This window comes from Penicillium rubens, assembly GCF_028828025.1.
Source record: "Penicillium rubens strain IBT 27055 chromosome Unknown utg000002l_segment0_segment0, whole genome shotgun sequence".
Lineage (NCBI taxonomy): Eukaryota > Fungi > Ascomycota > Eurotiomycetes > Eurotiales > Aspergillaceae > Penicillium > Penicillium rubens.
Genome location: NW_026890600.1, coordinates 4,194,301 through 4,218,609, shown reverse-complemented (window position 1 = coordinate 4,218,609; position 24,309 = coordinate 4,194,301). Strand labels below are relative to the sequence as shown.

Sequence of the window (24,309 nt, the reverse complement as noted above, 5' to 3'; positions counted from 1 at the left end):
TTCATATGGTTTTCAAACAACTCTCACAACGTACAGAGTCTCCAGACACGGTGGTTTCTGTTCCTTATAAAGCTTTTTCACCGTTTATCTCGTACTACCTCGGCAGAAATCCCTTGACTCAGCATCAGGAAGAATGCCTACATTCTTGAAAGATCGGAGTACGTTACTGGACAACTAAATGCTATCAGATGAGTCTTTCGGTCTGTTCCAGCGAAATTGTCACAAAAAAATAGCCTAAACATGAATTGGAGAAGAATGATGCCAGCTACGTGACCTTGATCCGATTATTTATTGTAGAATTGGAATTCATCCAGGCCACGTCCTGATGGCACCATAGGCAGAGATAACGCTTTTGGAGCAACCTTCACCTCCAGAAGTGCTGGGCCGGAGGTATTCAGCAGCCATCCAATCTTGTTATCCATGTCATCGATCTCGGAGCAACTTTCAGCCTGCACTCCCATTGCTCGAGCAGCTTCCACGAAGTCCGGGTTGAGGTTGTGACTATGACAGAATCGGTTGCTGTAATAAACCGTTTGTAGGTGCGTCACCATCCCTTGCTCCTCGTTGTTAAGAAGTACAACTTTAACATCGATACCAAACTGACTTGCTGTGAGCAATTCGCTGATGGTCATGTTCAATGATGCATCCCCGTCAATATCGATGACAAGAGCCTCTGGACGGGCCACTTTTGCGCCGATTGCCGCAGGAAGTCCGTACCCCATCGTACCAAGCCCTCCAGAAGTAACCATGGTTCTCGGATATCTCCATCGGAAATGCTGGGCAGCCCACATTTGGTGTTGTCCGACGCCAGTAGTGATAATCGTGCGCTCTTTAATATGTTCCACAGCATCGCTCAGTCGCTCTATAAAATGCTGAGGCAGAATCATATCATTGTTGTGACCACTTTGATTGAATGCTCGGAATGGATATTGATCTTTCCAGGCCTGGATCTGCGTGAGCCATTCAGGCCGGTGCATCGGTACAGTATAAGGTAACAGAAGCTCAAGGCTCTCCGCGCAATCACCAACAACAGGTATCGTAGCTTCCACCACTTTGTTGATATTCTTAGGAGAGATGTCAAAATGGACTATCCCGCCGCGGCCTTCATGCGCTGCCAGCCGTGCTTGAGGCGCGAATTTTGGGATATATCCAGTAACCCGATCATCGAACCTAGCACCAAGTGCTAGAATCAAATCCGCGTTCTGGATAGCTAAATTAGCGTACCCAGATCCATGTAGACCTAGCATATGCAAAGATTTAGGATCTCTTTCGTCAAAAGCTCCTAGACCTTGCAGACTAGTAGTAACAGGAATTGACGACTTATCCGCTAGCTCCTTTAAGAGCCTAGGCCCATCAGAGCTTGCTAGTACGCCTTGCCCCGCGTAGATGATAGGCTTTTGGGCTGTATTTATAAGGTTGGCAGCCTCTTTAACTGCTATAAGAAGTTCCTGTCGTCGAGCGTCTTTGATGGCCATAGTGGTAACAGGACGATTCTGGGGACGAATTGCCATATTGGTCGGGACTTTTGATAGAATACCCGCAGTGACATCAAGCGGTAGTTCCACTAGCACCGGTCCTGGTCGACCGCTGGTTGCGATTTCAAAGGCCTCTCTAATCCTCTGTGCCAGCTCTTCTGTCTTGCGCACGCTGACATTCCACTTGGTGCACGGCTGGGACATGGATAAAATGTCCGCTTCTTGGAAAGCGTCCGTTCCAATCTTGTCTGCGCTAACCTGACCACAGAAGACAACCATGGGAGTGCCATCTGCGAGGGCATCCATCATTGGTGTGATGAGGTTAGTCGCGCCGGGCCCGGATGTAACCAGGACAACTCCGGGCTTCCCACTGACGCGCGCATATCCCTGTGCCATATGTCCACCACCTTGTTCGTGTCGAGGAAGTGTGAAACCGAAGGATTTGGCTTGGTGGATTGCATCGAACACCGGTAGTATGCAGCCACCTGGGTAGCCGACTGTATTGGGGCACGGAAGGCGTTAGGCGCAAAACGACAACAATCGAACGGGGGTCACGAACATACAAATGTGTCGAACATCATGGCGTACCATCATTTCGTGGAAAATCTGACCACCGGTCTTGCCAACGAGGCTACAGAAAACAGGCCTTAGTCACACTGTTTGTATAGTTTTAGAACGTCAGGTCCTTCACTTACGAGGCGTCTGTGGCCATCCTGGAGGCAAGTGGCCTTTCCACTTCTGACGGCGTCTTGAGACCAGCTCCATAGGGGTGACGGTCGTTCCTGCCATTGATGCTTCAGAAGAGGTCATTATCGGAATCGAATGGTCAATCCTTGCTTACACTTTCGGAATAGCCCTTGGCAGGATGTTAGGCTCAACTGACGAGACTAAAGCCTCGGTCGCCATTGACGAAAGACGCTTTTTTGGAGGATGCGTGACTGCATGTTTAGCCAGGGCAGAGATCCCTTGTCGAATGAATCTGGCCATGGTGATGTCGGGAGGAAATCAGGATGTTTTTCCCTTTCATTCAAGCAACGGATAAAAACCATGGGGATAATAACCTTCCTGTGGTCTAGCCGGGACTCGTCGAAGGTAATAGTTAAATGCAAATATTTATAGCGGCCGTAAATACCCCTTGGGGGCCAAAACTCATACTTGAATGACTCACCGGACTGACTGGATTGACTGATCACTCCAATGCACAATATATGTAGATGGTCCATAGAACCTGGTTACATTAACTCAATTGGCCTCTAGTTTATGAGTGACTCACTTGCCTTCGCACTCACATTCATGGATAGGACTATTGGTTCAACGACGCCGTTTCGACACGGATGTTCTTGCCCTACAAATCCTGTCCGGATCCGGGAGGACTTCCTGTGCTTTGCTATTAGTCCAGTATTTCTTCTTCTGGTTCTGACATTCGATTTCGCCCCCGTCCAATTTTGTAGTGAAGCTACCCTAAACACGTAACTATTGCAAGCCTAATGACCCTAGTAGGTTTCGGTTAAGGGTGCGTTATTGGTATGCTAATATTGATTGACATATTGGTAGTTTGTATCGATGCCGCAGCTCACCACAATTCTAACGATGATAAAGATCTATAGTTCATATGAGATGCTCAGTTAAAATGCCAGGAACTCTCCATGGAATAATACCTAGGTACCTAGGTAGTGATCGCTATGAGTAAGCTTAGGTGGAATCGGAAGCTTCGGCATACTTGGAAGATGAATATGTATATGCTTGGTAATTTGACCATTTTTCTTTACAAATCACAGAGCTAAAAACATCGATACCTACCTGGGTAGGTAGGCGTGGCCATATAATTGAGCTATCAGGAGGTCTACCTACCTAAGTATGTAGGTAGCGCTACGAATTTGACTAACCCCAGTAATCCCGGTAACCCCGGGACCTCGGGACCCATAATCCCCGATGCCGATCATATGGAGGAATATAAATACTTCGCTCCATCTTCAAGTAAAGTCCGGCCTCATATCCCTCAACATCCTTGTTCCAATTTCTGCAATTCTGAAGTCTACCTAGTTCCCAAATAGCCCAACACTCTTTCTCAATCCCAAACCAAGATGCCATTGACAATCCATCACCTTGGCCGCTCACAATCAGAGCGCATCGTCTGGCTCGCCGAAGAACTCGGCATCAAGTACGACTTTGTCTTCCACAAGCGCGACCCTATCCTCTCCCCACAATCAATCAAAGACCTGCATCCCTCGGGCACCGCACCAGTGATTGAAGATGACAACTCTCCCTTTACAAAAAACAAGGTCGTGCTTGCTGAATCAGGCGCTATTATCGATTACATTATTGCCGCCTACGGGGAAGGCCGTCTCGCGCGCACCCCGAAGGATGGCGAGGAATACATCCACTTCCTGGAGTGGTATCACTGGGCGAACGCCTCCCTGCAGCCGGCCTTCTTCCGTGTACTGATGACCCGCCGTCTGACCAGCGATCCAGAAGCAATGCACGTCAAGATGGGCAATGCGAAGTTGGAGTGTGCACTCTCGATGATTGAGGCGAGACTTGGTGAAACTGGAGCCTACTTGGTTGGGAATGACGTCACCGCAGCCGATATCATGGCAATCTGTACTCTCACCACCATGAGAGGGTTCTGCCCCATTGAGTTTGATGAGCACAAGCATAAGAACATCCTGGCTTATCTTAAGCGTGTTGGGGAGCGGCCTGCTTACCAAAAGGCTATGAAGATCTGCGAGGGTGAGGATTTCGTGCCTATTCTTGGTGCAAAGGCTGAGCAGTTTGTATTCCCTTACTGAGATCTGGATTTTATGCACCTATTGTGAATTATCCTGTACATAAATGTGAACTTCTACCTACCTTATTTCTCATAAATCTCAACTTACAAATCAGCCATGGGCGAGTGGGCCTCTTGGGCAATAATGGCCTCTAGGCCTAGGACAATGCCCATAGCTATTCACCGGAATATTGATTGTGGTTTCTTTCTTGCAACAGGGTCGACTCCCCAATACTCCACACTGGAAATGAGCATACAATGGTTATAATTGATTGTGCTGGTCATCAAAAACTCTAAAATTTTGATCGCAACTTTGCCCATGTGTTTGGCTGCATGCGGGTAACCAAACCCAGCCTAGGAATTCACAAAGTTCAGTATTATTTCGTCCAAGACCGGTATTTAAGCGGACTTCCTTCTCGGGCAACAAGCCTTAGAGGTTCTCCTAGCTGATACTAAAGCCGACAGCACTTTCCAGAAAGCAGCATTAGCATATAAAACACACACTTAGCTGAGTAACTAGGAAGACTGACCGGATATCGCACTCAGGGCTAAGGCATGCTGCATCAGGAAATGGGTCAACATAGAGTCCACCCAAGGATCCCACTAAGGACATAGTTCCTCAGGGTGTAAGGGAAGCCAGAGTCTTGCTGTAAGAATCGGGGAATGGCCTTTCTGAAAATAATAATTCCCGGAATATTTACATGTTCGCAGTAGGGGCGGTATCGGTCGAGGCCTTGCTGGGTAACGCCTACGAAGGCAAAACGTGGCTTACTGCTCGCGTTGGATGATCAAGGTCGGTAGGTGGGTTTTCCGGGCATAGGGTGTGCTAAACACCGACAGAGCTAATAATGGCCGAAGGAGCTGATGTATCGGGTAAATGGCGCAATGAGGATGATGTGCCTAGGGCTTTGATAGCGCTGAAAATGGTTCCGTATTACCGAAAATTCGAATTGGGTGACCGTGAGGTGCGTGTGAGCAGTTGCTTGAGGGCTTTCGGAATGGGGTATCGCGTAGGTATTTTGGAAGCTGAACAGGGAACGTGGAAGCCATTGAATACCCATCATGGTGGACACATAAGTTCCTAAATCAGCCATAATTGGTAGTCAGAGAGTAGATCATGGTTGCAGAAAAGAGTTTCAATGGAAAAGGCAAAATCAAAAGCATTGTCATAAGTCATGAACGAGAGAAACAGATCCCTAGACGCCGCGCTGGTTCAAGGCAACACCGATTCAGGGCTGCAAAGTACAATTTTCAACCGTAGCGCAAATAAACGAGAACCACGATAATGAGGGCATAATAGAAATCAGAGCAAGAACAACAACTCGGGCTGCTTGCTTTGTTAGCCATCATATTAGTACAACAGGCTAGGATGCGAAGAATAGTAGGTTAATTTCGCTCGGCGCCCGATTTCCATCAACATTCGGGTCATTGCTGTCGGGCTAGCCAATGAAAACTATGAGTTGCAGGGTTAGCTTTGGATGAAACAGTCTGACAGTTGTCAAGCCCACCTTCCCATCCCCACTCCCCCATAACATTCACCCAGTGCAATCTGCCACGCACAGTTCTTTCAAATTCAATGTTTTCAAGCGACGCGAGTGCGGAACCCCGTCGCACAGACCCCGATGAAGGCTGCCCCGATCTTCCTCCGGTTGAGCCCTTGTGGGAACCACTGGGACTGTATTTGCGGAAATCGGCCGGCAGGGACGAGCTCACTTTCTCCCTGTCTCCGGATGAAAATGACTCAGAACGTCGCGAACTAACCATTTCCCGCTCTCTTTTGGCATTCATAGCGTCACGGCGTTCCCAGACTTCCTTCAATACCTCCAAACAGCGGTCTACACCACCTAGCATTAAGCGAGACTGGATTGTAGTCCATCGATCCAAGACCCATTTTCGGTCATCGTCGGTGTCGACCTCAGAGCCAGCTGCTAGTAGAGGGAACATCTGTATGATACTAGTGCGAGAGGTATAGGGAACAGTGGCAAGCAAGATCAGAACCCTCTTCGCTAATTCGTCAGCCGGCTCGGAGGGTATCTCTGGAACGGCCTGATGCAGATACAGCAACGTAGCCCAGCGATACGCATGTGCAACTTGAATGCTATGTTGCACCTCGGAACTGGGGTCATCTGGTGGCTCAAACCAGCGCGGTGGCTCCCATTGCTCGACAAGGGATTTGAGCTCCATAGCTTGAGCCACAACGGACACCGTGTTCGACGAGCTCTTCCGCACTTGCTGGATCAGTTTCGCCACGCGGCTCATGAGAGGGTATAGAGTGGTGGCACATCCCATCAACGGATCGATATCATGGACAGTATCACTCGGAAGGTCGAAGATCGAAGAATCCCAGTTTTGAGGACCACAGTCATCCAAAGAGGTTAGTCGTGCAATCACGTCCATATAGGACCATGTGTTGTAGAGAAAGCGGATGCGATCCAGATGTTCGTCGCTAGCACCTCCTCGCGTTCCACTCGCGATGACTTGACACATTAATGTTTTCGCACCTCGCAAATGCTGAATGCATGTGCGGGTGTGTTGGTCCCAGGTATCGGCAAATGCTAGCGCCAAACTAGTGGCCAAAGCAGCATCCGGCCTCATATTCTGGATTTGTCCAACTAGACCAGTTATGCTCTGGCGCATGTGCTTTACTCCTTGGAGCCGAAGATGGGGGTTTTGCTTGCCCGAGTGGAAAGCCGCCAGAGCAAAGATGGCGTGGCGAAGTACAGGCGTGTCTTTCGCTAACGGCCAAACAAGCGTTCGCCACGGATTCTCTAATGCGCCATCTTTGATAGATAAAATCCCACATGTGAGCTTATCAAATCGCAATACGAGCATTTCCGGGCTTTCTGGCGGTAGAGATGGGTTCTCTGACATTCTTGGGGGGTTGAGATGGAAATAATCTCCCTGTGGTATGGTGAAGTTCCAAGGTCCCAGTCCTGGATCTGACTTCCGGATAATCTCCTCAATGTCATCATTTTCATCCTCCAATAGCTGGGAGAAGCTCAGCTTCGAGGCATCGACAGCTGGCTGGTCGGGCCCAAAAGGCATATGCCTAGCACGATCAGCATCGACATCAGAAACCAACGAGTTCGCGAGCGACAGTGAATCTTGAAAAGGCTCCAAAAAGGAGAGGAAATTGAAAGGGGGAGAGTCGGCAGACAATGAAACATTGACATCAAGGGGAGGCTCAGTGCAATCAGCCATGGAAACATCGTCTTTTATGACAGGTAGATCGTCAAGCGATCGAGCTTCAGTAGACAGAAAGCTATTAATACTAGTAGGCGAGCCATGCAAAGGAGAACCTGGAGGCGAACGAGAGCCATCAAATTTGTGAGACTGCATGCGAATGGGTGATGCCGACTGTTCAGTCGTCGGAGGAGTCGGAAAGGTCTGGCCAATATCGGCGACAGACGGAGCTTGTTGGGACGGATTGTTTGCTGAAGAGGATTTGTGAGTATATCAGGTCTGACCCACAAGGCACCCGTGACCTCTTACCTTTCTTGGCTTTGGTTACAGTAGGCCGCCCAGAAGCCAAGTTGGTCTCTTCGAATGGCCGCCATTTGAAGTCTTTCTTGTATCCTCCGCATTGGACCTTTCGCCTTTCGCACTGATGACAGGACGGCTTTATTTCGTCGCACTTCAACCGCTTTGCCTTACAGGTGATGCAACCTATACAAGTGGAGACTTGAGTCAATATGGTGGACAGCATGAAGTGGCCATCTGTGTTTTTCTTTCTTCGCTGGTAGAAAGATGTAGTTGCACCCACGGACAATACTGTAACTTACCATTCCGACTCTTTGTCTGTTTTGGCTTTTGCGTCCGAATATTTCCCCGCGCTGGTGCCGGGTTGTCGGGCGGATCTAAAATCGATGGGAATTTAATGCTTTCCATACCAAGTTGATGTGGAAACCCATACACACGGAAGAAAGCGAGGTATACAAAAGTATGGAGATGAAAATAGAGAGATAGGAGATGATGACGGCGAATGGTAAGTAAGATAGGAAAATCCTACGGAGAGGAGATGATAAGCCAATGCGGGGGTGCCGATCTTGGAGAAGTCCAGGTCCAGGTGTCTCCAGGTGTTCTCCATTACAATCTCAACCGGGTTGGGCACCGGATATATCTGATTAATTTTACATCTTGAGCTCAAAGAACTTGTCTGTCATTACCACCAGAGTGCCTACTAGAAGATATTTATAGACATCCCTGAATATCTGTGGGTATCACTCAATATAAACAATAACAACATCGTGCGGGGATCATTCAACGTTTCTCCAACGGCACTTTTAAGGTTACGGGTACAACTATCAGCTGTCACGAAAATTTCTTTTACGGGAAAGGAAAAATGGAGGGAAAGATCTTTCATTTTAAAAGAAAAAAAAAGGAAGACAAACGGTGGCTGACACCCCCAGCCAAGGGGCGCAGACACAAACAGTCCTCACGGAGGCCACTAGTACCGTTGCCGGTACTTGTTGGTGGACGGGGCGGCCACAGGAAGGCAGGGCGGCACCACGGGAAGGGAGGGGACCACCACCGCGAGGGTGGGCACCACCAGAGGGAGGGAGGGAGGCACCGGCACCGTCATTGGGGCAGGCGGGGCGGAGCCAGACACGGGCCCGGTCTCCGCACAGACATCCATGTCCGGGGGGATATCCCGGATCATGGTGTCCATGTAGACACCGGAGACGGGCCCAAATTCGGTGCCCTCCATGGGCATGACACCGTCCAGGTCCCCCTGGACGGGCGAAGGAGGATACTCGACATCCTCCATTGGCAGGAGGATGTTGGCGGCGGCGGGCTGCAGCTGGCCGGGGCGGGTGTAGGAGCTGTAGGGCTCGAAGTGAGCCCACAGGTGGAGGACGAGGGACTTCCACTCGTCGCCGACGCCCAGGTTGTGGTGGAGGGCCGCAGACGCGGCCAGGGGGCGGGAGTGGAGGAGGTTGAGGAGGTCGGGGGAGGAGGTGGGCACCTGGGCTGATGGCAGGTTAGCGTGCGTCATTTCTTCAATGCTTGAAGAGGGGTACTTACCAGGGTGTGGCATCCCTGCCCAGTGCAAGCCGAACCACGCAAATTCTGGTGCGAGGACGACACGGAGGAGGTAGGATTGGGGCGAGCCGGCCCCCACGACAATGACCATGTTGCATAGGAGCTCGGTCAGCTCCCAGGTCAAGACGGACATCTCGGGCTCAGAGCCCGCGGCAAACAGCTGGTCGAACAGGGACATCTCGTCCCACTTCAGAAGAGGGCCAGCCAGGTACTCGCCAGCGAGTACCTGGAGGCCGCTCTTCGAGAACGGAGGCATGGTGGCCAGCACCATCTCCGAAGGACAAAAAGCAGAAACGGAAAAGACACAAGAAAAGAAGGGAGGGGAGGCGGATTAACTTTTGATTTACGGAGAAAGAAAAAGAGATCAGATGGAAGGAATTTACAGGACTTATATATGTGGCTAAGCAGTGCCAAACCTATTGATAGTTGACTTAAATAGAGCTCAAGATTGAATCTAATGTGAATGTCTGTCTGTATGGAGTGTCATGTGTGTTGAGTGATGCCTTACACAATTATCTCAATGAGTTTGTCTGTTGTTGAACAATATAGGCTTGAATGGCTGGGCGTTTTAATAGAATCTCTGAATAGCATTGTTCAATCGGTTCACTTGTCAGTGTCTGCCTGCCTTGACCCGATCTCCGCCTTATGGAGTATATATGCTTATTATTCGTCACTTTGAAGAATGATCTGAATCTCCCCCATTGGTTATTTTGATTTCATGATCATTTCAATTGTCTAAATAGCCCGATCGAACTAAGGGCGTTATGTATCATGGAGTAGAGTGTTTTATTGTCATACTATGATTGTCCAATTACATTCAGAAAGAAGGGTCAAGTGAAGTGACGTTGAAATGAGGCCGAAATGCAGGCAATGTAAGGCCGAAGTGAGAGAGAGTGATGTCAATTGAAATTGATTGATATAAAGGTCAATCATAGGCCACAGTAGTAGGGATATCCCAAGCACACTGATGAGAACAGAGTCCACCCCTATATCGTTCAGCATAGAGGATAATAAGTTCGTATTCATCCAGCACTATACAGAAAACAGATACTACCACAAAGTGCTGGAGATTTGGGCTCTACATATAGCCAGGGAAACTGTGAAGAAATAAAATCATCCTTGGAGTGACTGACTCAAGTCAGACACAAATACCTTCGAGAGTCCGCGGGCAATACTAAATCCATGGCTACGGATATGTAACTGCAGGTCTTGACCTTGGGAGCTCTGAAGCCCCGAATAATAGGGTAACTTGCTTATAGACAAGCCTAGCCTTGCCCAGACAAAATGTACTAATGCAGCATATCGTGATAAGGGATAAGGACATTCTCACTTGTTTCGCAGGGCATATGGATATCGTAGACTTTGGGAGGATATTGCCCACAACCAACATAATTTTGGGTGGCATGTTGGGATTTACGGACGCTGCCAAAGCCGAAGGAAAGATCGAGGCACAGCGACTGCACGTATAGGCGACTGAATATCATGTACGAAGTAGCCATGTTGTAGTCCCCATGTTGTGTAGTCGAGGTACTCCCGAGGTCCACCCGTGGACCCTGGCCATGATTAGTCATGTAGCGAATTTCGGACTTCCGGAGTGGCGGGGAAACCCCAGATGTTCACGGCCCGAGGTCAACCGCAGCCCGCTGCCCTTATTTTGTTTCTCAATTCCCTTTCTTTACTTTCTCTCTGTTTCAATTCACCAATTACTTGTTCTTCTACTATATTGTCAGCCATGTTCCGTTCGATACGGCGTTTGCCTCGACGCGTTCCCGTTGTGTCTACTGTTTCTTCACGTTCATTGCGGCCTTTCACAAGCGGTTATACTCGGATGACGCCTGTCCAACCTCCCATATCCACCACCCTCCCCTCAGACGCATACCAGCTCCTGTCCACACAAGAGAAAGCTGGTGCATCTGAAGATGCGCTTTACGAACAGCAGATTCGCGATGTGGAATCATGGTGGAAATCGCCTCGATACGAAGGCATCAAGCGCCCTTACACGGCGGCAGATGTTGTGAGCAAGCGCGGCTCCTTGCAACAAACATATCCCAGTTCTTTGATGGCACGGAAGCTTTTTAATCTTCTCAATGAGCGAGCAGCTGCTGGTCAGCCTGTTCATACCAGTGAGTTTTGGCCGGCTGAACTTCAATTGTGACGAACCTGACCTCGATTCTGCACACAAGTGGGAGCTATCGACCCCGTCCAAATGACCCAGCAAGCCCAGAACCAAGAGGTTCTTTATGTCTCGGGCTGGGCTTGCTCTTCACTTTTGACGAGCACCAATGAAGTATCCCCCGATTTCGGCGATTATCCCTACAATACCGTCCCGAACCAGGTCCAGCGTCTGTTCAAGGCCCAGTCCATGCATGACCGGAAACAGTGGGACACGAGGCGAAAGATGACCCCAGAAGAGCGAAAGGCTACCCCCTACACTGATTATCTGCGACCAATCGTTGCGGATGGTGATACCGGGTACGTTAATAATCGCGATCGAACGCACGAAGTGTTATTAATTTTCTGGATGCAGCCATGGCGGTTTATCGGCTGTTCTGAAGCTCGCCAAGCTATTTGCAGAGAATGGTGCGGCGGCCGTTCACTTTGAGGATCAATTGCACGGCGGAAAGAAGTGCGGCCATCTTGCAGGCAAAGTGCTCGTCCCAATGGGTGAGCACATCAACCGACTGGTCGCAGCTCGATTCCAGTGGGATATGATGGGATGTGAGAACCTGGTCATTGCCCGCACAGATTCCGAGAGCGGCCGACTGATCAGCAGCGCAATCGATGTGCGTGACCACGAATTCATCCTTGGCATCACGGAAGATGTGGAACCTCTGGCAGAGACTCTCCAGGCTATGGAACGAGAGGGTGCCTCACCCGAAGAAATTAACACATTTGAGCTTGATTGGGTCAAGAGGCACAAACTTGTTACATTCGACCAAGGTATGTTTATTGATTCTGTGGTGAACGATCCCATTTACTAATAATATGTAGCTGTCGATGCTCATCTTGAGTCGGAGGGTGCTTCACAGTCTTCTCGCGATGCGTACAAGGCCTTTGTTAAGAAGAACCCCGATCTTTCCTTCTCTCGTCGCCGTGCGCTGGCGAACGATTACACTAAAACACCTGTTGTCTGGTCATGCGATAGCCCGCGCACTCGGGAGGGATTCTACCACTACTCTGCAGGGTTCCCTGCTGCGACCAAGCGCGCGAAGGAGTTTGCTCCTTATGCAGACCTTCTCTGGGTTGAAACTGGTGACCCAAATGTCGAGAAGGCCGGAACGCTGGCCAGCGAAGTGCGGGCAGCGTACCCTGGCAAAAAGCTTGTCTACAACCTCAGCCCTTCATTCAACTGGATGGGACAAGGATTTGATGAGGCTTCCCTCAAGTCCTTTATCTGGGATATTGCCAAGCAAGGGTAAGTCGACATTGGATGTACCTCGCTGGAATTCGCTAACTTCTTTCAGATTTGTTCTGCAACTCATTTCCCTGGCTGGTCTGCACACCAACGCCACCATCACCACCGAACTTTCCCGTGCATTCAAGGACGAGGGTATGTTGGCTTACGTCCGTCTTGTCCAGTCTCGCGAGAAGGAGCTCGGTGTCGATGTTCTCACCCACCAGAAGTGGAGTGGCGCGCCTTATATGGATGGAATCATGGGTGCTATTCAGAGTGGAAGCAGCAGCAGCAAGAGCATGGGTGAGGGTAACACAGAAAAGGGTAAGTCACCATGCGTTATTCCGAGAGAAAAGTTCAAATTGCTAACAAGAGACCCTAGGTTTCTAATTCCGATCTAAAAAATATGCATTGGCAACTGTTTATTTGTAATTGGCGAGTATTCGATATTTAGATACATCCGAGTCCACAGATGTCACAACTCCTTTTGATTTATGATGCGACTCACATGTAGAACGTTATAGTTACTAGTCCTCATAAAGATGCATAGTGACAATCACATGGTTACATGGTAAAAAAAGACCGTATCATCCTGTATCTTGACCCCCCAGTTTTTGAAGGTATTCACAGATCCTCTATGGCTTCAGGAGCTGCTAATGCTTTCATTTTCATTGGGTATAATCAGATGTCGGATTCCTTTCATCCCAAGCAGATCTCGGAATCTCTCCTGTAGGAATGCAAACCACATGAATGCGGCCAGCATTCACTTCCTGTTTCATCCAAAGCCTGTTTATATCAACATGTCGAGGCTTCGTATGCATGGTAGCACCTTCTTTCGTTAGAAGATCGATAGTCTGCTGATTATCGCATGCAATCGACAATGCATGAGACGTTTTAAACCCTAAGGGCTCGAGGACTCGGCGTCACCATAGGACCGTTTTTCCTGCCTCGGAGAGAGCCAAAAGCTCAGCCTCGTTGGTTGACGTTGTGACAGTCTTTCGTCCTGAAGCTTTCCAGTCAATGGGGCCCCTGCAGAGCTTGCATATATAGCCCTCTGAGCCCTTCCGATCTCTGTTGTCTCCGAAAGATGCATCGCTTGCGAATTCAACAGATTTTGCTGCAAGCCAGGCTGCAATTCTCATCTGCTCGCTTCTTTTCAACAAAGGCCTTCCATTCAGGGTCTGCTTTCATAGCTCTGTCCCATGCTCTCTTCCTCTGTGGACGAGGAGCTGGTTTATCACCTGGCCTATCTTCTGGATATGCAGCCCAGCATCTCCATGGTGCATGTCTCATCTTACTGCAAGGACAGTTTCTCTTCTCAATTGGAAGATCAGATGATTTCTTACCAGATGATTTACTAGCTGATTTGCTAGCTGAGGTGCTTCCAGGTTGAGCTTGTTGGTGGCCTTGCCAGGTCGGAAACATAGCTTTTGACATGCCTCTTTGCTGCGCAGGCGTACCGTGGGTAATAAGCCAATGGGCTCTATACCGGGTAAGTAGCCTTCTGAAATCAGCCTGTTTTTCTTCCTGGCTTTTCGTACTAGCAGAGCTTGTCTCTGCTAACTTTATCCAGACAATAAAAAACTCAGGTGACATCACTGAGATAGCCAATAGGAATTGGGCCGAAGCCTCGCTATCATTGGTGATCCCAACTTTCACGCAGCGTTTTTGCAAGGTCTGCCAATTTAGCAGCCATTCGTCTATGTCTGTGTCTTTGTCTAGACCTTGATCAAAATTTCTCCATGCCGCACGAAGGCTTGCTTTATACGTCGGGTCACAATCAGGTGAAAACCACTGACGCAGATACCTAAGCAGCCCCCATGGTGTCTCTTGGTCTAGAAAGACCTGGTATTTCTCATGAACGCTTTGACGAATAGCGTTTGCAACTACCCACCTGCCTTGCAGCTTCTTCTCGTATGCGCTGAGCTTTCTCTTATACTGCGTATATATTACCCTCCATATATGATACCAATCCATTGGATGATCCCTCTTTAGGTCCTTCCAACTCGGCGCGATCGGCTCTTCCGGAAGAGCGGGTTCCGTATCTAATTCCGGATCACATAGATCCCAAACCTCGAACTGCTCCGCAATGGTTTTGATAATCAAGAGCCATAGCTCCCAGTTCGATGGGTCCTTTAAGGTGACGTGACAGAACGAATTCGCGGAGAGAGTGTAATCCGACATCGTGAGGGTTCAATGGACGTTCGCAAATTGGATGTCCGATGTTGTTGGTAATGCTTGTTCTCAAGGGTTTATCTCAATTCAGGTGTTGTTATCTCCATGCAGCCAGGAGCCGGTATAAGACCAGGCAAAAGATGGGTTCAATATATAAGGTTAAGCAGCAGATGTGAAAATGAGATCAAAATTGAGGCGATTCCGGGCTCGTAACTGACGGAAATTAGGTGTATGGCGAGCGTACTGGTAAATTCACGATGGCAAAATTCTCTTTAAATAAATCCACCATGGTCCGAATTTGATAATCTGCCCCCGGCGCCCCGGGGCCGTCGGACGTGCTTAATAAGCAAAATGCATAGCCCTGGAGTGGCAAAGTCACATATTTACACGGTAAAAACGCCAGTATCATCCTGTATCTTGACACTACTACTAATATTGAGAGTCTCCGGGTCTTAGACTTGGTGAGGCTATTCTTTCTCCGGATGCCGTTCCAAGGGCAGTCATATTTAGTGAAAAACAGCTAGCGTCCAACTTTCGGGCAAGGTTAACCAGTCCACCTCTTTCATACTTTATCCCGTAGGCGACTTCTTTTTGGCAGAAATACTGCCTCGTCAATCAATTCAAACCAATTTCGAGACACGCAGTCTACTTGCATACCCCTTCCTTATCTTGAACAAGTTGCTGCGTGACAGGTTAGTCTTTTGAGGCCACGACGCTTCGGTAAAAGGCAAGAAAACATACCAGACAGAAGCCGCTGGCACAGTTCCCCGCGCTGCCATCGGCCTTGCAAGGGTGTCTGGCAGGAATCTGGAGAATGATTAGAGGCTTAAATGCCATCGGGATGCCCATTTGTTCGAACATACCACAGGAGCAGGAGCGGGATGAGCCTTGTCTGCAGCCAAAGCAGCGCCGATAATGGCCATAAAAGCGATGAAGATGAAACGCATATTGAAATTGGAGGAACTATTTCTTGATTTGGAGAACGTCAGACGTGAAACGGTGGAGGGATAGGCCTAACTCAAGCTCAGCAGGGTGATGGTATTTATATTGCTTTATGGGCCCTCTTGTTACTCGGCATATCAAATGTGAAGATGTGACTGGGCCGGAGAAAAAGCCTGGTCAGGTACGTTTTTGCTTAGAATCCTCTTGCCCATCTGCACGTAACAAAAGCACTGCATTAAGTAGTCGACTCGAGAAAGGGGTTCGTTATCTTGTTGCATTTTGGACGTTGACTTCTACCCCTGGTGATTATGTGCTTCTTATTTAAAATCGGCCCAATGTCATATTACTCCAGACGTGCCACGGCTAAGTTCCTTGCACCTCCTTCCTTTCTGTTTGCCTTTTTCTTCCTACCAACTCGAACCTTTCTGCGCGCTACGCGAAACCGCATTTCTAGCGATCGTGTTTGAAGAGGTATGGTCTCATGATATTGGCCCTAGCAATGTGCACACGGTTTGGATAGCTCGGGCATTGATCGAGTAGCATTTCAGTTTAGTCCACACAGGTATTTGGGCCTTTAAATAGTTCGAGTACACTACATTTTGAACTTGTTTTATCCTTCATTGGAGGCTATAGATTGTGACACAAAACAATAAAAGGGTGAGGATTTCTGCAAGGGGATGACACTTCTAATGACCGTGCGAGGTACGGGTATCAAGGGAACAGCACTGTCGAGGTAAGCTAGTTACAGCGGTCCTCCTGAAATGGTCATATAAATTGAGTGTCAGCCGGAAGACTAGAACAGGATCTGTGCATAGGTATGGAAATGAAACGTTGATTTTATTAAAATTGATGATAAGTAGAAACATTTCAAAATCTAATTGTACATTGTGTGGTTGGGCCCCCTTCAGAGGTATCATAGGACCAAAACAGGTCGAATGTCGAATGCATAGATCAGCAAAATGCCAAATAGACAAAACCATTGGTGTCATCTACCAAAAGCTCACGAGGAGAGAATAAACAAACAGCGACTAGAGACGAATGATACCCGCCAGGCTGGTAAGGGCCTTGAGCAGAGACAGTCACCCTGGAGGTCATCAAATTCCGATAAACAGGACAGAGGCAAACAGAGTTGAGAAAAGCATGACAGCCTTCAAGCTGGTATGGGCCTTGGGAAAAGAGACATCCGCTCCAGAGGTACTTGTGCTAGTTGCCGCGCTCTCCGTCGAGGTACCTGATGATGTCTTGTCGGCAGATGACGGCGAAGAGGTTTCCGATGCAGTCGGGTACGAGGTCGCCGTTGCAGTGGCATTGGTGTCTCCGTGACACCACACGTCCTTCCAGGCGACACCGGCTTTGTAAAGGCAGTCGGTAAGATCTTGAACTGATTGATCCACGGCCAGAGCGTAGATAGCACAATCGTCATCATAGGCAGTTACCCCAGCCGGGTTGGCGCATTTTGAAAGGAGTCCTTTGTACTTGTCGGTATTGGAAACTGCACATGATGCATCTTTCACGGGGATTTCGTACTGGGCTGCCGTTCCACAACCTGCGCTAGTTGTCATAGCTCCGGTTGTTGTTGTGGTGGCCATGATTTTGGACCTTGAGATAAGGAAAAGCCAGAAAAAAAATGTTTCGAGAGGTAATTTCGACTTCAAATTCAATCGGGGGTTTATTGTAGCATCCCTGGTTCGTGTAAGCCTTTATAGTCATTTGGGCTTTATTTGTGGACCGTTCGTTTAATGAATCACAGCCTTGGGAGTGTTCCGGCTATTTTTAGTCGGCCTTGTCGGTCTTCTTAAAACCGCCAAGGCAGATGCTACACCATCGGTAGATAAGGAAGACATGTCTCCTACTGCAGCCACAGACATGGGTAACATAAGAGCAAGGCGAACCGCTCTATAACCCTTCTTATTCTCCTGATCTCTGTTCTTAGTGGATTGTAAGTCTGAGTCGGGCTGAGCTCTTGGTATGTGGGAGGCCCGACACGCGGAAGTTTTTAGCTCATAAATCACACGCTGGCATCAGTTTCCTGGACAAAATGCACCTCCTATTGCCCATATCGTTACTACTACTGCCCTTGAAGAGTAAAGCAATGTACTGTAGTCGGAGCCTTTCTTGAAACGTGAAATTGTGCTGTCTATCAGTTCGCAAGACGTGAGGGACCGAACGCGAACCGCTATACGACAGCCCATTTATCAGAGCCATTTGTGGTCTGTGAGAGATTGAAGGCAATCTTGCGTTTGTGGGTTCGTATCGTCAATTTCGATGCTATCAACCTAGGTGGTGGGCGGCCGGAACCATCCCATCAGCTACCGTTCTTGGATACTGCGACATTGAAGTCGTTGTGATCGGAAGGTGTTAATTCTCCGTGAACTATCTCTATACTCATCGTGGCGTGGGACGGCAACACCATATCCCCTACATGGGCAGCACGCAATTTATATCTCCCGTATTTATAATGCACGAAGAGAATTGCGACCCACCATAGGTGCTAGTTCCTTCCTGAATATCATGCTTTCAGGCGCGGAACAAAAGAAGCTACAGCAGACTGATCAGTCAGAGGGGTTACTGGTTTCGTGGGAAACAACGTCGAAATTGCTATCTACCGAGTGAGCGCAGTAGCGGGAAGTTGTCTTTCGGTTCAGATACTTGTCTCTGAGCAAGGTCATCAGGTATATGCAATTCTTTTACTGCGGTCAAAAAAGGAGAGAAAGGAACCCGGCCGTGAAACTGGCAAAGATATGGTAAAGATATACTGAAGACAAGTAGTTAGATGAAGATAAAGAGCACTAGATATGGAGATGGAAAAATACCAGACAAAGAAGGGGTGCATATAGAGACATCTGAAAGGGGTGAGACAGTAGGAGAAAGGAAAGACGTAGAAGCTTCCGAATGAACTGTCAACCGTATGCTTTAAGAGATGGAGTTGGGCCCATAATATAGACCGGAAATTCGAGTTCTCGGATGATTGTCTGAAACTGAGTAACAGGGTCATATTAGCCATGGCCAAGATAATTATGAAGAGTTAGAATATTTCCCTATTTCCATATTTACCTTGGATTGTCCAACAAGAAATGCCAGCCTCAAGCTAAGCTTGTACATTCTCTTGATGTTGCAGACTTCGAAGCTCGAAGTGATCTCAAGGGGCAGTCGGCTGTTGGCCCATATGGTATCCCTCAAACTGACCGTTGTATTTGTAGGTGCATCTTCAAGACCTATTGGATAGTTCATGTTGGCCATACTTTGCACGATTCGCGTGCTAGTATATGACCCCGGTGTCCCTTGTGCTTTCACTTGTGTAGTTTCAACCAGCATGGTTTGAAATGCGCTCAGCAGGATATTGCACCGTGAATGCCCAAGTTTCGTGACTGTTATACTCAAAGGGATCGAGTTACCCAGGAGAAGGCAAGGTCCATTTTGGAGCTCGGTATCGATTCTGAACGGTAAGGGTGAATCATCGTCGAGGATGTGGGGGTTGATGCTGATAAAGCAGCTTTGTTTAAAGGGCTTTTGGTTCGGTATCGGGTCTGAGAATGAATGGAATATAATATTTCGAGTCTTGATAATGATCAGCAATGAGTCCAATGCAATGTTCGTTGCTATATAATTGCTGGAGAAAACGGGCAGTTGCTAACCTTTTCCACTGTACTTTTCCCAGAAACCACGACACTCAGAGAATATTTAATCTCAGCCAATGACTCCGAGTCCCCTGTTGAGGGCGGAGTCTTCCTCAACAGGTGGGATTTTCTTTTGGGCCAACACGCAATATTTGGACATGCAATTTGCGGCTTGTTTGACCAGTGACCGGTTTTGTAGCATTCGATAGCTTGTGGGACCTGAACATTCAGTCAGGTACAGCCAGGCAAAGGTGCTTCAGGTCTTTGGTTGATACTGACCGTGATAGAAAACCGGAGAATATGATTTCCGCCTCCGATAGTTACACTGGAGGTGTTTGAATCATGCATCAAATGGTCTGAAGGAAAAAGGCGGTAAGACCTTTGGAACAGCTGAAGGTTGTTAATGACAAATATCGAGTTGCAATGGTTGGTCACTTTTTCCACATACATTATGGGTTTCCGTACGTCTACTTTGAGTCAGCCGAGAAGTTGCTGTTCCTGACAACTTTAGGAAGATTGTTGACAAGTCGGCCGGCGACTCAGTTTGCAAAATTACCTCGCCTGATACTTTATCTTGACAAGTATAGACTGGCTCTGTCTGGTCCAATCTCAACTCCACTTCCATCGGTGCTCGGGAGAGCGCAAGTGAACTCATTTTGAACAACATATGGAAAATATGTTAAGAGGAGTGTTATATTGGGAAAGTCATAAGGAGATCTTGTACATATTCTTAAAAGAATTCAATCTTGCCATTAAAAACCTCAGTACGTAAGGAAACTCCACTGCATGTCTCACTTCAAAGTGACCCCAGATTTCGGCGCAATCAGAATTGTGTGCCTTATGGGAATTCACGGGATTTGAGTTATTTTTAGCCGGTTAATAAGGCAACTTGAATATGTTGAAATTTCCATAAAATCATAAGCCCTGCCCAGGTGGACAGCTGGAGTGCCTGTAATATAATAATATACCTAGGTAGGTAGGTAGGGACATAGTTTGCGCGTTGGTTGAAAATAATAAGCGTGTTTTAACCTCACGCTAAGGAATAGGACCTGCCATTTGATTGGCGAACCCATTAAAGAAACATGTGGGGTCCCGGCTTAAAATAGCCGCTTATAGTTAATTTCTCTTAGAGCGAATTGAAGTGCTCTGGTTTGTTATTCTTTCACGTTGGCTGAGAAATGGGAAGACCCTGAACATTTTCTAGTTTTAATCATATCCCATGCAAAGTAGCTCGGCTTACCTGTACAGCCTGTCATACTTTAATCAATTCGGACCGGCTTGGCAGCAGGGATTTCAGGGATTACATCTCGGACTTTCAGCTTACACACCCCGAGTACTTGTTCCACATTTGGTCCAGACTGATACACAATGGATCCTTTTGGCCGAGCTTATTCATATCGCTATGCACAACAAGCTGATGAAAGCGACGGCCTGAGTGATGTTCATTCGCGTCGGGTAAGTGTATATGAAGTGGAAATTGCTTGATCTCCGGACATGCGGCAAGCCGAACTGACTTTCCCATCCTTGTCAGAACACTGGACGCCCAAATGAACACGCCTTGTCCTTACTCCACTCGGCCAATTCTTCTGCCTTGTCTATCAGTTCCTCCGAAGACCCAGTCTATTCCAGTGAACGTCGACCGTACACATCTTCATTTGCTCAGGCTAGACGCCCGAGACCAGATTCCATGGAGTCACTCGATCTCCCCGATCAGATCAGACTACACAACCTTTCCAACCAGGGCTCTGCTGTTTCCTCTTCCAAAGAGTCGGGGACACGACAGAAGGGGAGCACCATCCGTCGATACCCAACACGGCGAATCAAATTGACACAAGGCTCAGTCTTGAGTATCAACTATCCAGTACCGAGCCCTATACGCAACGCTATCCAGCCTGAGTATCGAGATGCAGAGGGGGAACTTTCTGAAGAATTTACCCAGATGAGATGTCAGTATCACACCGATGTGCCAGTTGACTCTCCCCGTTCATGATAACCTGACCTTTCTCTCTTTTTCATTAGACACTGCTGCGACATGTGACCCCGATGAATTTACGCTACGCAATGGTTACAATCTCCGTCCTTCGATGTACAATCGGCATACCGAACTTCTCATTGCCATCACATACTACAACGAGGATAAAGTACTGACTGCCCGAACCCTACATGGGGTAATGCAAAATGTCCGAGACATTGTGAAGTTGAAGAAGACAGAATTCTGGAACCGAGGTGGACCGGCATGGCAAAAGATTGTCGTTTGTCTCGTCTTCGATGGCATGGATCCATGCGATAAGAACACACTTGACGTTCTGGCGACTATCGGCGTTTTCCAAGACGGCGTGATGAAGCAAGACGTGGATGGAAGAGAAACAGTTGCTCATATCGTTTGTTTCCCCATCTCCCAAGCCTTCTGGATTCCAATTCCTGGGAAATCCTCAAATGCTGACGGTTCCTAGTTCGAATATACCACACAGTTATCGGTCACCCCGAAGCAAGAGCTTGTGCGCCCATACAAAGACAACCCTATGAATCTTCCCCCGGTGCAGATGATGTTTTGCCTCAAGAAAAAGAATGCGAAGAAAATCAACTCACATCGGTGGCTGTTCAATGCATTTGGGCGCATCTTGAATCCTGAGATCTGCATCCTGATAGACGCGGGCACAAAACCTGGGCCCAAGTCTTTGCTAGCCCTGTGGCAGACTTTCTACAACGACAAAAACATTGGCGGCGCCTGCGGTGAAATCCATGCGCTGCTTGGCCACCGATGGGAGAAGCTCCTCAATCCCCTAGTTGCGGCCCAAAATTTCGAATACAAAATCTCGAATATCCTGGACAAGCCCTTAGAGAGCAGTTTCGGCTATGTGAGTGTACTGCCGGGAGCTTTTTCAGCCTATCGTTACCGCGCTATTATGGGTAGGCCTCTTGAGCAGTACTTTCATGGAGACCACACCCTTGCTCAGAAGCTCGGTAAGAAAGGAATTGACGGGATGAATATCTTCAAGAAGAACATGTTTCTTGCAGAAGATCGCATTCTTTGCTTCGAGTTAGTCGCCAAGGCGGGCAATCAGTGGCTACTCACATACGTGAAAGCGTCGAAAGGAGAAACAGACGTCCCGGAACGACCAGCTGAGTTCCTAAGTCAACGGCGGCGATGGCTGAATGGATCTTTTGCAGCATCGCTATACTCAATCATGCATTTCAACCGGATATACAAGAGTGGGCATAGTATTATTCGGTTGCTATTGCTTCATGTTCAATTGGTTTACAATATCTGCCAGTTGGTCATGACATGGCTTTCACTCGGTAAGTTGATATTGCCCCTTAGGTCTTAGATTATCCTATGCCAGACCACTAACATATACTAGCATCCTACTGGCTCACAAGTTCCGTCATCTTGGACATTGTGGGAACCCCCAGTGCGACCAACAAATTCAAAGGCTGGCCGTTTGGGAATGATGCTACTCCAATTGTGAATAACCTGCTGAAAATTGGGTATCTGGCATTCCTGATGCTTCAATTCATCCTAGCTCTCGGAAATCGACCAAAGGGGTAAGTATCAGGACCTAGAGATGGGTACTCCCTTTCGCTTCATAGCTAACCTCCGCCCACAGATCAAAATTTCTGTACACGCTCTCCTTCGTCTATTTTTCCGTGGTCCAGCTCTATCTCCTCGTTCTATCATTCTATCTCGTTGCGCAGGCCATGACTCCCGAAAATCTCAAGTTTGATTTCAGTCATGGTGTGGGGGCATTTATATCGGGCTTTTTCAACTCAACGGGTGGGCTTGTTCTGATTGCCTTGGTCTCAACATACGGGATCTACTTCCTTGCGAGCATACTTTATGCCGACCCTTGGCATATGCTCACTTCGTCATGGTCCTATTTCCTCGGAATGCCTTCTTCGATCAATGTTCTGATGGTCTATGCATTTTGCAATTGGCATGATGTTTCGTGGGGAACTAAGGGATCAGATGCACCAGAAAAGCTTCCATCCGTACAAACCAAGAAGGAGAACGAAACGCCTTTTGTCGAAGAACTGGACAAGCCTCAAGTCGACATTGACGAGCAGTTCGCATCCACTGTGAAGCGGGCCTTAACTCCTTGGCAAGAACCGAGCCAGAACGAAGGGGTGGCGCTTGACGATTCATACAAAGCTTTCCGAACGAATCTCGTTTTGCTGTGGACGTTTAGTAATGGTCTTCTGGCATTGTGTATAAACAACCTCAGCATCGACAGGCTTTGCCTGACGGTAAGTCGACTTCAAGTTTCTTCGTCTATTGCTTACATACACTAACTGGTATAGTCGACATCTACAACTCGCACAGCGTGGTATTTCAAGATCATTCTGCTGACCACTTCCGGTCTCTCGATTTTCCGGTTCTTTGGGGCATTGTATTTCCTACTGAGAACCGGAGTCTTATTCTGCGTTTCTAGGCGTTGAATCAAGACTCGGCACCGTAATGAAAGGGTTCGGGGTTGTAGAGGCGTGTGTTGGGTGGTAGGCTGATTTATTGGGCGTATTTCGATCTTGGAAGACTCCATATCTTCCGAGTTATTACTTTCCCTGTTTCTTTTTTTTTCTAACCTTTCCTCAGTGTTTGATACCATGTTTGATTTAATCCGAGAATCAATACTGAATAATCCTAATAAGCGCATGGCCTAAAGTAGATAAATCCATCCGAAGTCTCGCCGAAGTTCCAAAAGGGGGTTTTACCGTGATTTACGGCCAACTGGAGAGTATGCATATATGTGCAGTAGATATGCGGACGTACTATATACCTCTCTAGGGATTTTAACTGAAGTACTCACTCAGTACGCCTAAAGTGCTGCATAATTAATAAGGACTTATTTGGACAATATAGGATGCCAAGAAGCCGGGCTCATTAACGCCTATTCTACG

The 24,309-nt window shown here is 48.0% G+C and overlaps 9 protein-coding genes across 9 annotated transcripts; 3 read left to right on the top strand and 6 right to left on the bottom strand.

Moving 5' to 3' along the window:
- Window positions 1-284: 284 nt before the first annotated feature.
- On the bottom strand, window positions 285-2,121 carry N7525_004076 (uncharacterized protein; the record flags this gene model as incomplete). Its single annotated transcript, XM_002566158.2, has 2 exons — window positions 2,039-2,121; window positions 285-1,972 (listed from the first exon to the last, which is right to left on the bottom strand). Exons 1-2 carry the CDS (start codon window positions 2,067-2,069, stop codon window positions 285-287), a joined length of 1,719 nt encoding a protein of 572 aa, XP_002566204.2. The 5' UTR covers window positions 2,070-2,121.
- A 1,438-nt stretch (window positions 2,122-3,559) lies between these two features.
- N7525_004075 (glutathione S-transferase family protein) lies at window positions 3,560-4,264 on the top strand (the record flags this gene model as incomplete). Its single annotated transcript, XM_002566159.1, has 1 exon — window positions 3,560-4,264. The coding sequence occupies one exon, from the start codon at window positions 3,560-3,562 to the stop codon at window positions 4,262-4,264; it is 705 nt and encodes a 234-aa protein (XP_002566205.1).
- A 1,403-nt stretch (window positions 4,265-5,667) lies between these two features.
- N7525_004074 (Zn(II)2Cys6 transcription factor) lies at window positions 5,668-8,130 on the bottom strand (the record flags this gene model as incomplete). Its single annotated transcript, XM_061212906.1, has 3 exons — window positions 5,668-7,676; window positions 7,735-7,908; window positions 8,025-8,130. The coding sequence occupies 3 exons, from the start codon at window positions 8,128-8,130 to the stop codon at window positions 5,668-5,670; spliced, it is 2,289 nt and encodes a 762-aa protein (XP_061069927.1).
- Window positions 8,131-8,689: 559 nt separating this feature from the next.
- Window positions 8,690-9,556, bottom strand: N7525_004073 (uncharacterized protein; the record flags this gene model as incomplete). The annotated part of the gene is made up of 2 exons (XM_002566160.2): window positions 8,690-9,213; window positions 9,268-9,556. The coding sequence occupies 2 exons, from the start codon at window positions 9,554-9,556 to the stop codon at window positions 8,690-8,692; spliced, it is 813 nt and encodes a 270-aa protein (XP_002566206.2).
- A 1,461-nt stretch (window positions 9,557-11,017) lies between these two features.
- N7525_004072 (methylisocitrate lyase ICL2) lies at window positions 11,018-13,069 on the top strand (the record flags this gene model as incomplete). The annotated part of the gene is made up of 6 exons (XM_061212905.1): window positions 11,018-11,408; window positions 11,469-11,757; window positions 11,813-12,225; window positions 12,277-12,700; window positions 12,750-13,003; window positions 13,062-13,069. 6 exons carry the CDS (start codon window positions 11,018-11,020, stop codon window positions 13,067-13,069), a joined length of 1,779 nt encoding a protein of 592 aa, XP_061069926.1.
- A 714-nt stretch (window positions 13,070-13,783) lies between these two features.
- N7525_004071 (uncharacterized protein) lies at window positions 13,784-14,863 on the bottom strand (the record flags this gene model as incomplete). The annotated part of the gene is made up of 3 exons (XM_061212904.1): window positions 13,784-13,894; window positions 14,026-14,162; window positions 14,221-14,863. 3 exons carry the CDS (start codon window positions 14,861-14,863, stop codon window positions 13,784-13,786), a joined length of 891 nt encoding a protein of 296 aa, XP_061069925.1.
- A 636-nt stretch (window positions 14,864-15,499) lies between these two features.
- N7525_004070 (uncharacterized protein) lies at window positions 15,500-15,801 on the bottom strand (the record flags this gene model as incomplete). The annotated part of the gene is made up of 3 exons (XM_061212903.1): window positions 15,500-15,535; window positions 15,596-15,661; window positions 15,718-15,801. The coding sequence occupies 3 exons, from the start codon at window positions 15,799-15,801 to the stop codon at window positions 15,500-15,502; spliced, it is 186 nt and encodes a 61-aa protein (XP_061069924.1).
- A 1,089-nt stretch (window positions 15,802-16,890) lies between these two features.
- N7525_004069 (uncharacterized protein) lies at window positions 16,891-17,385 on the bottom strand (the record flags this gene model as incomplete). The annotated part of the gene is made up of 1 exon (XM_002566163.1): window positions 16,891-17,385. One exon carries the CDS (start codon window positions 17,383-17,385, stop codon window positions 16,891-16,893), a length of 495 nt encoding a protein of 164 aa, XP_002566209.1.
- A 3,396-nt stretch (window positions 17,386-20,781) lies between these two features.
- N7525_004068 (uncharacterized protein) lies at window positions 20,782-23,850 on the top strand (the record flags this gene model as incomplete). Its single annotated transcript, XM_002566165.1, has 7 exons — window positions 20,782-20,868; window positions 20,945-21,359; window positions 21,433-21,794; window positions 21,867-22,713; window positions 22,776-22,959; window positions 23,022-23,658; window positions 23,713-23,850. 7 exons carry the CDS (start codon window positions 20,782-20,784, stop codon window positions 23,848-23,850), a joined length of 2,670 nt encoding a protein of 889 aa, XP_002566211.1.
- Window positions 23,851-24,309: the final 459 nt, after the last annotated feature.